Source organism: Aristolochia californica, unplaced genomic scaffold, assembly GCF_029961685.1.
Source record: "Aristolochia californica isolate CCGP_79_NKW_82.1479 unplaced genomic scaffold, dmAriCali1.0.hap1 SCAF_10, whole genome shotgun sequence".
NCBI lineage: Eukaryota > Viridiplantae > Streptophyta > Magnoliopsida > Piperales > Aristolochiaceae > Aristolochia > Aristolochia californica.
The window spans coordinates 32,764,962-32,780,913 of NW_027181771.1; the positions used below are offsets into that span (position 1 = coordinate 32,764,962).

The window sequence follows — 15,952 nt, forward strand, 5'->3', positions numbered from 1 at the left end:
ATAGTAATGATATAATAATATTAAATAAAAATATTATCCATGGTTCCTTTTTTGCACATACATGATAGGGCGGGGATGGTGAAATGGAGACAAGGGTTGAGAAATAAGTGTTGTGGGTCCCCCGATTTGTGGGGGTTGCCTGTGTTGTGGGTGTCGCACGTGAGAGGGAGTGTTGAAATTGGCTGTTTGTCTTTAATATTCACGTTGCGCCTTCTCTAAAAGGTCGCACATGCGACACCCACAACACGGGGCAACCCCCACAAACCGGGGGACCAAATTCGTCAACACAGATATTGGGGGTAGCAGGATTTAACACACGACCAACCTGCTTTCATACCATATTGAAACCATTTGCTCTAATAGATCGACCTTTTAGAGAAGGCGCAATGTGAATATTAAAGATAGGCAGCCAATTCCAATAGTAACGATGGTTGTGAAGTTCTTCATTCTGTAGAGAACGAGCCGAGGCAAACCCAGCTTGGAGGCCGACTCTAGCGTCAAAGACCAATTGCAACAGATCATTCAACCTTAGCTTATAAGCATGAGTCCCATGTTAGAATCTGTAATAGTAAATTCTAATCCAAAAGTTACAACATGCTAGAATATTAGAATTGAAAACATACCTGGATCCATTCTGTTAATTTCGTTTTGATGCGGAATTTACTATGACGAACGATAAGAACGGATATTAATGTTGTGGTCTTCCTCAACTAAATCGCCTTATAGGGTTCCCATAATTCCCTATGGTATCTACTTAATTGGGCCATATCCATGGCCTATTCCATAATGGGCTTAACAAAATTAGATCACTTTCAGCCCATTCCATTAAAAATAGAAAATATAATTGCATAATAAATATGTTACCCAAATTAGAATAGGAAATGTGAATTTCCTAACAATCTCCCACTTGGGTTACATATCATTCCTAAAACAATTATATATCAAATTCTTGAGGCGCGCATCTGTATACTATTAATAATGGAACCATCATATATACTAATAATGGAACCACTGCGACTTTCATCACATTAGAGTCATGACTAAACCACGATGATCACCATACTAATACATTCAATGACATAGATCAAATATGTATGAGTAGCATGGAAATTACATATAATGTTATCTCAAACATACCTTAGTCTTTAGTGGGATCTTTCCATAGTCCTTAATACAATGTGAACATTGCACAAAGAAAAACATAAGCAAGTTCATAAATAAAATAATAAGCAATCAATTTTATTAAAAAAATCGAAGAACTCAATGTCTAAAGCAAACATATAGTACAAAAATGACTCCCACTAAACCAAGGTATTCTCATAAATAACGCCCATATGAACAGTGTGCTCATGAAAGACCTTAGATGGTAAACCCTTGGTTAATGTCTGCTAGCATAGAGTTTGTCCCTATATGTTCTATAGAATCTACTTATTCTGAACTCTTCCCTTGCCCAGGGAAAGTGGTTCTAATTTTATGTATTTCTAATTTAACACAACACCCGGTTAAATAATTATATTAAGATGAAATAATTTTGACAAACAATTAGCTTCTGCTTGAATCATTTTCAAATTAAATACAACAATCAACTTATCACCGATAAGAGACTTCCAAAATGCTTCCAACAATGTCCATCTTGAAAGAGGAAGATGAAAAATTCTATTCTTCATCTATATTAAGAGGAAGATTGTTGGCTCTCACAAGTGGATAGTTGAAGCTTTGAGCTCGGAAAAATGAGGAAAGGGTTTCCTCTTCTATGTGGTTTTAACCATTTAAACCAAAATTTGACCCCTTTCGGTTCTTATTTAGATAAAAATAAGATTACCTTAAAATTAGATGACAATCTCGATTAAGTAGAGACCAAACACTTCCATGGAAAACATCATACTAGCTAACTAATCTATTGGGTTATGACATTGATTAAGGGGAGGGGGCCCTTAGCATGCAATGAGACAGAGTCCCCCCTTTGTGATCTGCCAAGAGGGAACCGAGGAGAGAGTTTGGATTAGTTTGTGTCAAATAAGAAAAAGGAGAGCTGGACAAATTTGTGGAAGGGGAGGAGATACGAATTTAAGCTTAGTTTTAATAGGAAAAATGATAACTGGAGATTTGATTTAAACACTACCGCCAATTCCTCCTACTGCCTTCATGCAAACATGGAAGATGAGAGGTTTAAGCAACTGGATAGGATGCATCCATGGCAATACCACAAATCCCTTCCATGGCGCCGATGTCCCTTTTCATCCTCACATAACCAGCTTCACCCCAGTTTGTGCCCCACGAGTTCTTGACCAGCCAATACTTGGTTCCATCACCGGTTTCCCCATAACCGACGGCGGTGACGGCGTGGTCAAGAGCGGTGCTACAGCCACCCGAGAAGACGCCACTCGAGTAGAACTTGAAGGCACTGCTACTGGCATCAATGGCCACTGAAACCGGTTGGCTGGTCACCGCCCTCATAAGGGATTCCTCACTGTTGGAAGGCACGTTTTGGTAGCCAGTGATCTTGGCTGAATGATCGGATCTCTTGTTCAAGTCGCAGGTGCCGCCGTTGACTCCATTGTAGGGATAGTTACCTTCGGTTGTGAGACCGCCATTTTCTATTATGAATTCGAAGGCGTTCTCCATGCTACCGCCCTGACATCCCATGTTGCCCCCAAAGCCGACGTTGCAGTCAACCAACTCCTGCTCTGATAAAGAGATCAACCTACCTGTTCTTAGCTTGGTGGCTCCTTCCATGGCGGCCACAGCTGAGAATGCCCAGCAGCAACCTATATATTTTCCATCAAATATAATCCATTAGCAAACTCATCTATAAAACATCCTGCAGAGTAGATGGGGCGTAGGTATATACCACAACTCCCCTGGTTCTTAACGGGTGTCACTGCTCCTTGTCTTCTCCAGTCAATACTGAGAGTTGCAGAAACATTTTCGTACTTGAAGAAAGACGTAACTCCCACCTTGCGTTGTGAGGGCTTAAACCCAGCCTTAGAGGCCTTGAATTCTTCGTCGGTGAGATCCGCAAATTGGTTGATACTGAGCGTGTAGGATTTGTCACCGGCATTGTTGAATGATTCGATGAACTCCACATTGGCTTTGAATATCTGAAAACGTTGCTCTCTTTCAGCTTCACTTCCGTAACTGCGCCCATGAAGTTCCAACCACTGCTCGTGTCTCAGCCTCATCGATGCCTCATGGAGAGAGCGAGATGATCCGTGAGATATGCAAGCAAAAAAGATGCACCAAAAAGCCAGAAATCGGCAAGGGTTTTTCGAATCCATTGTTTGAGTGGATCACATATGCTCATCTACAGTGGGATTAAATAGCAGGATCCGCCCCTCCTGATTCTTCGTAAACTGCAACGACTGGACTAGCAAATAGAGACGAGAATAGTACGAGGAGAGAAATTTTACGCTGATCAAATTTGGTAAATCGAAGTTATCTCCAGTTAACGGTCTTCCACTTTTTTATCAACTTAGTCCATTTTTGAATCATATGCACAATAGATATTCAGATTCTCAACCAGTTTCCCCAAAATATCCCGAGTTTTGGGGCTCTTAGGCTCTGGAGGAGGATAATTTTGAGTTTGCATCTACTGAAAGAACCCATTCATCTTATCCTCGATGGCTTTCATTTTATTTTTATAGTCGTACGTAAAACTTAAAGATGGACGATGAAGACATGTTTAAGCTAGGCAGTTGGATACGATGCTGCCATGGCAAACCGCAAAGCCCTTCAGTGGCGTCGAGTGCATCAGCTTGGATTGATATTCTTCCATTTGAGCATCTGCAAGCTGCTTCAAATTCAACAAAACTTCACCTTTCATGTGTCTTCCACATAGAAGTCGAGACTAAACTGTCACTTGGGTCTGATTCTTGTTGCCAGACAATATGTTGCAGAATCTGGAATCCAGATAAAAAAATAATAATAGAAAATTTTTAAAATAAAAAAAATTCCAAAACCTCTTGACTACCCTATTCAGTTTCAATTTCCTAGATTAAGAAGGGGGTTACTGTTAGTGGAGAGAAACTCTGAAATGGATAAAATTCATCCGAAAACTACAGTCAAATGGACCATATTCTCTTCAAATATTGATTCCCTCCATATAAACTGAATTCTTTCAGTGCCCTGAAGTTACAAGTGTAGCATACGGCCGATGATTCAGAATCATCAGCGTCTTCACATGTACTATTTTATGTGAGAAACGTAAGTGTGATTAGCCTAGGAAGAATTATCCTTGTGTTAAGGGTCCAAGAGTTCTGGAGAAAATCGATGGTAGTCCGTCTTAAAAAATCTTCCGTTTGTCTTTCCTAGATTGGACAAAAGGAAAATAAAGAGAGAACCATATTATTATTTATGCATTAGTCTTCACTCACAACATAACATATAGAGAGACACTCCAGAAATGAAAAAAATAAAATAAAATAAAAATGAAAGAAAGCTCATGCATTCTCCTGCCAAAGTCTCCACATCTGCAGGGACACTTGAGAAGATGTGACAAGAAACTGCACAAGATTATTCCTTTGCGAAGTGAATCCACCTCTCAACTAATCTTCTCTGAGCTTTAAAAGAATTGCAACTTTACTAAAACCAGCTGTCCTCGGTAAGGAATGTGACTCGGTTTCTTCAATCTGCTGATGCAAAATTCAGTCAGTATTTCATTCTAACCAGTTTTTTATAAGTTACTAGTTCCAGTTTTAGCTATAGTACTACTATGATCAAATAATATTCGGCCAGATAGGGCATAGGAACTTAAGAGGAAAGCCCATTGTTCAACAAAGGATACTGACTAGATTCAAGCATAACGAATAGTGTCTGAGCATGGATTGAAACTCCCGCTCAAACAACAAATGGGAAATTCTCAGTGGGAAGCCTTCTGTTCTAATGTTTGCCGTGGTAGATCTTTAGAGTGACATTGTGCAACCAATACAAAGAATAAGAATGTCAGTAGTAAGAGTTGTGCCCAAGAGAGAACCTTTCAAAAGACATTTGTTTGAAGATCCATTAGTTCAGGTTCCACAATTTTGGTTTCCTTTTCACCTTCAGTCATCATTTGGACAGGTTCGTCTAGCTGAGGAGGGCTCTGCAAACCAACAGATTTTCAACATCCATGCATGAGGAAAATAAGGAGTAATGACAAGGTCTAACAAGGGCTCTCCAAACAATGATGCTTGGTAGAATGCAAAGGTAAGGGGAAAAGGTGACTTATAAAAGAAATGCAGAAACCAAACACTTGAAACTGCTTTCTTATCCACATTAATGCATCTATGATGAAACAGTAGTATAAGATTTCACACTAGTCATGCAAAAATCATTAAGGCAAAGATTCTAACCATGCACCGAACAAGGGCCCAATTGACCCCACGAAAAAATGGATGTTGCTTGATTTCATTAGCTCCTTCATATGAACCCAACCTGTTACTTGGATCCCGATGTAACAGCCGATACATCAGTTGCTTTACAGAGAGACCTACCTGTACAGCGATGACAGTAAGTGTAAATGACCAATAAATTGCAGATTAAACATTTATTGTATACATTAGCTAGTATACTTGACCTAATCACCTATTAGGATAGCAAAAACATCAAAGGAAAACAATGCCTAGTACCTTACCACCAAAATGATTTTCAACTGAAAATGAATCAACCAACTTTTTCACATCCAAACAGTAAAAACCAATAATCGGCTGAAATAAAGCTCATCTATGGTGACAACTTGGACGGTCTTTCAGATAAGTTGAGATGAACATATGAGATACTAAAAAAAAAAAAACAGATAAATTAACATTTGAGTTGAAGTCAGACAAGACAGGATATGGCGCCAATTGGACATGGGTGCACTGGCAATTTGGAAGGAGAGGCTTATTAACAATCCACAAACGCCAGGCCCAAATACCACAACACAACAATAGAAGCTTGGATGTTCCACTAATGATCTAATAAATTCAAGACAATAAAGACAATAAAATTATAAAATTAATGTAAAGTTAATAATAATGAAGGGTAATCAGAGTAGGATAGAGTTTCTTACACTAATGCTTTTCGGAAATTTAAGATCCTTATGAAGAATATTGGCAAATGTCTTTGTCCTTGTTTTCCCCCTGAATGGTGTGTATCCATAAAGCATTTCATACAGAAGAATTCCTGTGAATGAGATTAGGCAATCAACAGACAAGAACAGAATGAGAAGTAAAAGGAAATCCCAAAAGCTTTCTATTAGAACTGCAATTACAAGGATTTCATTGCTGTCATTTTAACATTACCAGAAGGGATCACCCAATCATTAAACTTTCAGTTAAAATATGAGAAACGCAGTTGTATAGAATGGAGAGTTACCAAGAGCCCACCAATCAACTGCACTGGTATGACCCGCTCCTGTAATAATTTCCTGTAAAAGAATTCAAATTCATGCAATAAATCCTTGAGATAATCGGATTATTTTTAAAACTATTTTTATATTATTCGCTGCATGCACATTTTAAAGAGTTATAAAACACAGAAACATATAGCATGATTTGCATATATCTTCTGAACTCACAAAGAGGCAAGTGCGTAGACATTTCAAGCTTCAGAAAATGACAAATAATATTAATCTTGTGCTTTATATTGTGTCATGATTCTATGCCTTCAATTGACCTACATAACGTGAAGCACCGTCTCAAGAGAATAAAAGGATTGGCTTTTATGAAGTAGTAAAAAATTTCTGGTAAGTACATACCGGTGCAATGTACTCTTCAGTTCCAACAAAGGAGTTAGAAGCTCTCATAGGTTCAGCCAAGAAAATGGGAGTTGCTTGCTTCCTTGACTTTTTCTTCTCTTGGGCATCAGGAATCAAAAGCTACAGAAGAAACAAGAAACATTTTAAGTTCCTATTGCAGTTGCTAGTTGCATTATTATGGAAAAAGGATCTAGGGTGAGTTTTCAGGAACAAGATGGAAAGGAAAGATGTGCTTTCAAGTAAGACTCTCCAAATATTAAGCTCTAACTTAACCGGGGGTTACTTTTGTGAACAATGGAATAAAGCATATGAAATGAGACACATGACTGTCATGCAATATACTCAAAGTTTATTGAAATAGGAAACTCAGAACTACCACATGCTGCAACAATAAAAAAAAAAGTATACTAACTTTTTCTTTTATCTCCTAAAACATGTATAGAAAGAGAAGCCGGTAAAAAGCTAAAAAGACTAAACAAAAGAAAGAGAGAGGGAGAGAGAGAGAGAGAGAGAGAAGTAATTCACAGGATAATGAAAGCACCTGTGGTTTGCAAGATGTTAAACATGATAGATCAAAATCTGTCAGTGAGACATGCCCATTACTTTGAACTAAGACATTCTCGGGTTTCAAATCCCGGTATATAATACCTGTGTGCAGTAATCAAATAATCGCATAGTTAAGAGAACTTCATCAAGCATCTTCATGAGGCAAGTAAAACTTTTGTATGTCTTAGGATTTAATTCCATTGTACAAGTTTTACTGCCACCAAAAACACTTGTTGACCACTACTGCATACCTTGACAGTGTAGGTACTCTAGTGCCACAACTACTTCTGCTGCATAGAACCTACAATTATTAACATTTAACTTCAGCATATTAAGAAACAATGGATACTTTCAGCACAATAACAAAACATGATGTAGCCTATAAAGTGTGTAAAGTAACATAAGAATATGAAATTGGTATAGAAGGACATCAATCAAGGCAAAAAGAAGTCATATAGAGATTTGAAGAAAATTAAGAATCAGCTCAAATACCTTACAGCATCTTCCTTGAGGACTTTCATTGGTTGCCTATCCAGAAGCAGAAAGAGCTCTCCACCAGGACAGTAGTCCGTTATCAGACAGACATGTGTTTTGGTCTGTAAAAAAAACAAGATAAGATTTCAGTAAAGCACAGAGTACCACTGGATAAAAACAATAAACTAGAATATCACCTAATTCAGAAAAGTAATGACAGCACAAAAAGAGCCATTTGTACCGAAGTGAAAGTTATATGAAGAGAATTAAGATATGAAAGATCAAAATTAGGTGGCATCCATATTATAGATTGACATAAACAGCTAATATCATTTAATCTCACTAGTTTGAAAAAACTAATGTTTTAGCATAAAGATAAATAAAGTCAGGAATTAAACCTGAAAAGATGCATAGAGTGCAGGAAGAAAAGGGTGATCTAGCATATCAAGAATTTCTCTTTCCGCACAAGCCCTATGTACCTGCAGTGAAAAAAATGCCATTACTTTATCATACAAAAAAAGGAGCCTTACAATACAAATCTAAACAAGTTACAGGAGATTTTCTTGTTATTTAAATAATAATTGCTACTTGGTCATAATGTTTGATGGCATTAAACTTGGTACGGGCAAACTTAGCTGATGCGTCCAATCATTGCAGTTGGAAGTAAATTTTCTGACAAAATTAATTCTAAAAAACTACTATTAGCTAATATGAGGAGGAGAAAAAATATATTTCTCCTCCAAAATGATCTCAGGGGAATGTTCCCATCTAGTGTTGCCCAGAGCCTCTCAACAAGGCATAAAAAATTACTGCTCTGATGTTCCTAAAATTGAATTTTGTCTGAAATAAGTTGATAGTGCTAAAATGACACATAATAAGCAGATCACCACATCCATCAAAGCTTTATCTCGAGTTTATTGGTTTGGCACATGACCAACAGGCTGAACCCTTTGTTATGTTTACCCAAGATGAGTAGATGATATGCTAACTTTACTAATTGTTCAAGATGAAATGCATGCTGGATAGCAAGTACTAAAGAAAAATGCAAAAACCCCACTAATTTATCTGTTTCATCCACAGAGGCAGCTGATTGACCCAACAAGCATAACCTATGAAAGAAAGAAAGAAAGAAACATGGCAAACATGGCATGATTGCACATCGAGTGATAATACTATCTGCATGCTTGAGGCAATGATTTTTGTACCTTGTTACGATTAAGCATCACATTCTTGTCCATAGCTTTCATAGCAAAATATTCTCCAGTTCCAACCAATTCCACCAAATGAACACTGCAAAATAATCCGAGGTTTAGATCTATATGCTTTAGCTTTAACATGATGTGGGAGATACACTCAAAAGATGGCATGAGAAGCTATGCTAAACCTCAAAGAGATTGTAGTGATCATAGCATGTCCAACTTATGAAGTTGTTTTATGTGTTATCTACAGTTTGCTTCTCAACGAGTTTAAGAACCCAGTTTCCTACACCATCCTAGAATTAAAAAGGAATTTCACACACATGCCGAGTATCATAGTTTATGTCCAAATAGTATTCCAAAAAAAAAACAGTGTATATATATGTGTGTGTGTGTGTGTATATATACATATATATATATATATATATATATATATATATATAGAGAGAGAGAGAGAGAGAGAGAGAGAGAGAGAGAGAGAGAGAGAGAGAGATTTCAAATGATACACACCTGCCTGTGTCACCAGATCCCAATGGCTTCACTGGCCTGAAGTGTTTTAGGCCTATCTGCTCTCCACTTCCCCGAAACTGAAGATTTGGAAGTTAATTAAGTAAAACAGAGAAACTAAGAATTGCATTATGCTAAACACGTAAAGCAACCAACATTTTTAAACTGATCTAGTACAGTATTGGCTGTATAAAAAGCAATAAGAAATCCTAATTATCTTGTTGATATTTCATTACACAACTAAGCAAACTCTAACCATTCAATATTAATGAGCAGAAATAGCCTCCAAACTAGAGAAAAACAAGCACCATAGAAAAGTCCCATAAACATAAGTATTCACATAAAATTTCAATCTTTCATAAGCAACTTCCTGAAATATAGTATTTTTTGCTAACCAGTGTAGGTCATAAGTCTATACCTTTTGGATGGCTCTCCAAGATGGGCTGTCTCTTCTGTGAGGCTTAGGGAGAACTACCTTAGAGTGGTTGGCCCATAGATCCTCAGGTGTCTAGATGAAACCACATTTATGTCATTAAAAGTGCATACATACATATTTGTATATATTATAAACTCTAATTATGTGTAAAAATTACCAAATTAGCATCTGGAAGTTCTCTCACAGCTTCATCAACATTTTCAGCAGTTTTTTTCACCTAAATATGGAGAGAGCAGTAATTGAGAGACATTTATTGGCCTTACAGAAGTGAAATTGCTAAATAACTGAGTTAGGACAAAATCAATGCATGATGAAGTAGAAAACTAATTCAGAAAAGTAGAAAAAAAAATTACCAGCTTTGAGCTCTCTTCTGCTTTTGTCTCGGGAATAGAGTTATGAAGTGGCTCAACATGTTCACTACCATCCAATTGTACTCCAATAAAATATTGTACCTCGCCCTTTTCACAGGAAATGAAATTGATGACTTTATAAGTATCATGTTAATTCAGGAAAAATCATCTGAACAGAAGAAAAAAATGAGAAAACAGACAACAATAGGACAAGAAAGAAATCTCTTTACACCTTTTGATCACGCATAGGCTGGAGGTGGAACAAATTCCAAAACTTCTTTCCTACATCAATTGAAACGACTCAAGACTAAGAAATGAGGAAATCAAATTTTAACTTAATTAGAGGTACATCCTTATCAAAGAGAACATACCACTTTTCGTGTAGTTTATGAGTTGGACAGTAACATCTGTCTGGTTATCAATAGCCGCTCTTATTTTTCTAACTGTTGCAGGATCAGTTTCAGGGCCTTGAAGAAACCTGCCATCACCCAGAAGAAACAGTAGAAAAAAAGCCAAAAAAAAAAGTTAATTCCACTAAGAACAAACAGTTGATGTTCACTGTTCCGAGAAAAATCAGGAGGCATAGTTCAAGCTCTACACGTTAATTTTCTGTTTCTAATAATGAAAAATATTTGGAACACTAGAAGGGATTAAAAATATTTAACATGAAGATTTGTAGATTTAGAGGGTTACTATACATGAGTGAGTTAACTGCCAAGCTGCTATCTTTTGTTTGAATATGAAGCACGCAAGCTCTCCCAACAAGATTCTTCATTTTTCCTGCTAAACCCAACCTCTCTGCACTACGTGAAAGGACCTATCTCTTTGTTCTCATCTTATGCTCGTTCAGGTTAGAAAATTCAAGAGCCATATAAGCCACCATTTCTTCCAGCTGTTCCGTTTCCATCTCATATAATAATGTGAGTACCCATTTCCTCGTAAATGAAAAGAGAGGCCAGAGCCTCTTACTCAATTTAGACATTTAGCCAAACGCTGAAGATTTATTTTTGCATCTAGCATAAAAGCCTGACTATTCGAAGGAAGAACGAGGAAATTTTTTAGCTCGCCTCAATTCTCTTCTGGTAGGTAGGAGAAAACACCTGAAGACAACGCACTTCTCTCTGTATCTGCTTCTCCTAATGCAGAGAGTAGTTTTTCAAATTTTTAATTTTTCACTCTGGCCGAGATTCGCCGACGTGCTTTCATCAAGGACGTTGAGAATCACATATTCGACCAGCTAAGTCTCGGGGCCTCTGTTTGTCCGCAGTCAGCGCACCAGTGCTAACACTAAAGTCAAAAGACCGAACCCCAATCGGCTACATGTCGAGACGGCCCGCCGAGCATTGATGGTAAATTGTTCGACGCACATAGAACTCGGCATCCTATGAGCCACTCGACCTACTAAATTAGCCTAGTAAACCTCAAGTAACCACATTTGGGAACGCGACACGTTTGTCATATTGCAATAGACTGTGAAGCCTATTCTTCTGTAACAGACAAACCATCTTCAAGAGCTTATCTACTATTAGATTATCCATCAGTTCACCAAACCCGTCCGCGGAGCAGACCTCTGGGTTGAACCAATTCAATCTGACCCGGGAGTCACGGACTCTGCCTAATCTAAAATTAAAAAAACTAATGAAAAAGAAATACGGACTGGTTTCATTATCAAACCGTGTGACATATTCCCGTTAGTTGTGGACTTCATATAGAATCATATATTTAATATAACACCTAAAATGGACTTAGTTATCTAGTGGCAGAGGATTCGATTCCGATCTGGTGTAGATTTTGTGTTTGCTTAGAAATATAAAATTAAAACAAAACTTTGCTTACCAAAGAGAAAAACGTACCTGCAATTTCTTCCCAAGATCTCTTCACGGCTATATTCAGTCAGCTCCAAAAAGCTATCCGAAGCAAATATCTGCAGTTTAACAACAAAGGAAACACTCGAGTAAAGAATTTTTCTTCCGAAAACTTAGATTTGGTTCAGGGAAGAACATATACTTACAATGGGATTATCAGGCAATCTAGGATCTGTTATGACAAAGTTCTTTTCAATACGTTCAAGTGTAGTGGCGAGGTCAATTCCCTTTCTCATTTCTTTCTGTCTCACTATGTCATCGAAACTTTCTGGCCTTTCGTCGTCACTATCCACTGACTGATCATCTAGCGTGGCTGCTTCAACCTCGTCTCTGTCCATGTTGGAGTGCCCTTTCCCCTTGAGCCTACATGCACGTAAAGCGCCGCCTTCATTAGGTCGTACAACCAATCTTATCCAGAAATTACTTTCGTTCTGATATGGTGCTATTTCAAGCTAGACTGCCAACGTTAGCTTCCGAGTGACAGACGAATTGCACTTACCCCATGAAGGTACGAAGACCAGATTTCCTCGGCTTCTTCCCTCCTTCAGAGATCTCACTGATTTTCTGCATTGAACTTCTGCGGGAAGCTTGAGAAATTCGTCTTCCCGGCGCCATATTCTCCGAGATTCTTCTTCCCATGGTATCAAGTTTCAGTTGCTCTGTCTGACTTTCAGATTTACGTGCAAATGGGCGATTCGTGGATTCAGATAAAGCTCGCGGTTGCTTCACTGCCATCACCAGCTCAGTAACTGAACTTGTTGCACTCTCTTTCTGTCGAGCTACAAAAAGCATGGAACGGCATGCATAGTTTAGTTTCGAACTTGTAAAAAATAACTTAAAAGAAATAGGATCCACTGTTTTTCATGAGTTTGATTTGCTAGTTCTAATCAAGCAGGAACTACGTTCTTGCATACAAAAGAAAATTATCTGGTTCGAAAGATATTACTTTTTCAGGAACCAGCCAACCCCATTATTTTCACCTAAAGGGAGCATAAGGCCACAGGTAAGTGACAATTATTTTCTTATTTAAATATATTTTATAATAATTAATTTAGGATATTGTTCTGTTTATTTATGGATATTATTTATAAACTAATCACTTAATTGTCACCTACTGTGCCATGGCAACTGCAATTTTCTGTGAGTTCCAAAACAGCTTATGCTTATGAGGTAATCACAACCACACGCACTTTTTTACGTAAATTGTGGATATGAGAGCATCGTTTAAGAGAAAAAACATATGTTAAATTTACCATCATATCGAATCAGTGATTCCGGTAGGCCATTAGGACGAACCATTTTTTCTTTTGCTCCCTCAGTGTGCTTGCTGACCTCCACCTGCATTCTGTTAACATAAAAATAAAAGGAAATTATTCCTTGTAAGTGTGCATTAATCATAATTATATGCATGTAGGCAAAAGTTGAAAGCGAAATCGATAAACGTGCTAGGCTACGCACCCTATAAACTTGAGAATCTTTCCCGTCTCGTCCTTGATGGGTGAAATGGTTAAGAGATTCCAAAAGGGGGTCCCATCTTTTTTATAATTGAGCACACGGCCACAGTAACTAGTTCCAGCTTCCAGTGCCGCTCTGATCCGCGCGATTTCAGCATGGTCCGTCCCAGCGCCTTGGAGGAACCGGCTGCACAGTGGATGACAAGTTTAATCGCTAGTTTACTACAGTCAGAAGAAACTAAAATATAGAAAATAATTTTAAATAATTTTTATGAATATAAATTGTCCTTAATGAAATTTATTACACCATCTCAATTTAATTTTTTCATTATTTTTTATTAGAGGAACAAGAATTTTCTACGTGGATCTCAAAGATCAAACTTCTTAATCTTCTCTACTAACTTTTCTGCGGGAATCTTATCAATCCTCGCAAAATAAATGGGCGTTGCTGTCCTCCAACAGTATCCCGGCCCTCATTAAGGCACATCATGTCTACCAACCACTATATTATCCAACTAAAAACGTTCTCTCTTTAAAAGAAATGCTATGTCTTCTTTTAATTCTAGAGCTGAACTTTTAATTAATACCTGTTAATCGCTTATTTCATGTGACTCCCATATAAATAATGTGAAATTCATATAAAATTAAGCATTATAATAACAAAAATAATCATGTTATAAATTTTCAGTGTCTACATTATTTATGTCACCCAGAGTCATTTTAGTTTTTTTCATACTTTTCTTTTTGGTTAGTATGAAGTTTCATTTGGTCCCTAAGTTTACTCTTATATCAGAGCCAAGGCTTATAGAATAAGAAAACGGAGTATCAATCTTTGTGCATACGGAAGTCTGTTATATATATATAATTATAACTCAATTACTAATCGACCCATTTAGGCAAATTCGCGAAAATTGAATTCTTTTCATAACTATTTTTTATTTTATTTTTTTATAATAAATTTTGTTACCACTTTACATAAACTCAATACCCTATAAAATTGAGGGTGAAAATTAATGCGACAGTTAAGTGAGGCCGTGACTCCCGCGGCCCACCCTGTACGAAGTATGCCTATTTTAACCTATGAAATTAGAATGGTCCCCAAATGGAAAATTTTATTGAAAGAAAAGACTACCACAGAGACCGAGTTAATGGGTCATACCTATTTCTGCCGATCACTTCTTTCGCTAAATAGCCCGTCATCTTAAAGAAACCGGCACTAGCGTACATGATAGGATAATCAGGCTTCGTAGCATCGGACACCACAAAAGTCTGTTGGAAAGCTGATAATGCTTCCTTCAGCTCCTTTGAAACTCGGGGAAGCCCTTTATCCTTCCCTGCCTCTGACTCTTCGGAGCTCCTCCCAGAATTACCTGACAGCCATGTGTTCAGAGATCAAACTTTCAAATTTCCTTCTATTAAATGTAAGAAGACCATAGTAACAAGGAAAATAGCACACTGAGAAAACTATTTGATGCACTAGATTCACCAAACTCGGCATTCGAATTGCAAGCTCTCCTTAAGGTTTGTGTGTAATTTGTTAAGGTCTATGTAGCAGAGGTAATGTAATGACCTGAATCTCTCCTTGACGTCCCTCCCTTGTTTGAATCTTCTCCAGACGTCCTCACTCTAACCCCTTGTAACTTTCCAGTCTCTACGTCGGTCTTCAGTACCAGACCCCATTCTGCAGCCCTCTGTGCAGCTTGGCCTACCTCCCCAGTCAACGGAGCTTCTTCTTTCTCGTTCTGTTTAGGAATACTAGGGCTGGCATCGTTCTTCTGGTCTTGGAAAATGGAGATAGTTTCCTTTGAGCGGCCATTCGTATCCTTGATGGCCATCCATGGAGGGATGATCTCCTCCGTCGCTCTCCCGGACTTAGAGAGGTTGGGAGCTTCCTGTGTTTCGGGAGCGCCATGCCCATCTTCCATATGCTGCCGTGTCGGAAACTGAGAGAACCTGGAAGTGGTGCCCGGTTTCGAAGAGAAGGTTGATGGGTTGAAGACCTCCAGTGAGCCACGGGAGTCCCTTGGCATTGGAGGGATGAGAGATGGTTTTGGAGACAAATTCGACGGCTCCATTCCTGCACATATGAGGACACGCAAGTTAATTTCTTTTTCTGAGCACAACTCTCGTAAAAGGAAATTAATATAGTTCAATGTCGGAAACTACCTGAGATTGTAACAGTTTAACAGAAGTATTTAACGTGATAACTGGAGAAGAATAAAGAGTTGGAAAATCCTGTTCAATTACAAAGGAGAAGTAGAATTCCTTTCGGAGCCAAACAAAACAGACAAATAGTCTTTACAGACTGGTGATGAAGAAAGATTTCAATTTGATCAAATGCAAATATCCCGTCAACCATTCCCATCCTCATAATATTTGCTAGAAAACAGATTCCCAGCGAAACCCATA

At 38.0% G+C, this 15,952-nt stretch overlaps 2 protein-coding genes across 2 annotated transcripts; both read right to left on the reverse strand.

The window, feature by feature from the left end:
• Nucleotides 1-2,169: 2,169 nt before the first annotated feature.
• On the reverse strand, nucleotides 2,170-3,182 carry LOC137943116 (senescence-specific cysteine protease SAG39-like). Its single transcript, XM_068788813.1, has 2 exons — nucleotides 2,852-3,182; nucleotides 2,170-2,768 (listed from the first exon to the last, which is right to left on the reverse strand). The coding sequence occupies exons 1-2, from the start codon at nucleotides 3,180-3,182 to the stop codon at nucleotides 2,170-2,172; spliced, it is 930 nt and encodes a 309-aa protein (XP_068644914.1).
• Nucleotides 3,183-4,351: 1,169 nt separating this feature from the next.
• LOC137942510 (phototropin-1-like) lies at nucleotides 4,352-15,618 on the reverse strand. The gene is made up of 24 exons (XM_068788195.1): nucleotides 15,114-15,618; nucleotides 14,703-14,913; nucleotides 13,548-13,730; nucleotides 13,343-13,434; nucleotides 12,589-12,868; nucleotides 12,236-12,452; nucleotides 12,078-12,148; nucleotides 10,596-10,702; nucleotides 10,457-10,506; nucleotides 10,228-10,332; nucleotides 10,032-10,091; nucleotides 9,857-9,946; nucleotides 9,442-9,518; nucleotides 8,941-9,025; nucleotides 8,134-8,214; nucleotides 7,754-7,857; nucleotides 7,513-7,562; nucleotides 7,257-7,363; nucleotides 6,716-6,835; nucleotides 6,334-6,385; nucleotides 6,029-6,141; nucleotides 5,331-5,471; nucleotides 4,973-5,080; nucleotides 4,352-4,628 (listed from the first exon to the last, which is right to left on the reverse strand). The coding sequence occupies exons 1-23, from the start codon at nucleotides 15,616-15,618 to the stop codon at nucleotides 4,976-4,978; spliced, it is 3,006 nt and encodes a 1,001-aa protein (XP_068644296.1). The 3' UTR covers nucleotides 4,352-4,628; nucleotides 4,973-4,975.
• Between the last annotated feature and the right edge of the window lie 334 nt (nucleotides 15,619-15,952).

What these genes read in the sequence shown, in the direction of transcription:
- LOC137943116 (XM_068788813.1), bottom strand. Translation starts at nt 3,182, where the DNA reads ATGAGGCTGAGACACGAGCAGTGGTTGGAACTTCATGGGCGCAGTTAC. An exon ending in TAAGAACCAGGGGAGTTGTG is followed by an intron (nt 2,769 to 2,851) that starts GTATATACCTAC and finishes GAAAATATATAG; the next exon opens with GTTGCTGCTGGGCATTCTCA.
- LOC137942510 (XM_068788195.1), bottom strand. Translation starts at nt 15,618, where the DNA reads ATGGAGCCGTCGAATTTGTCTCCAAAACCATCTCTCATCCCTCCAATG. An exon ending in TAACATCTTGCAAACCACAG is followed by an intron (nt 6,836 to 7,256) that starts GTGCTTTCATTA and finishes TTTCTTCTGTAG; the next exon opens with CTTTTGATTCCTGATGCCCA. An exon ending in AATTTCCGAAAAGCATTAGT is followed by an intron (nt 5,472 to 6,028) that starts GTAAGAAACTCT and finishes ATCGCTGTACAG; the next exon opens with GTAGGTCTCTCTGTAAAGCA.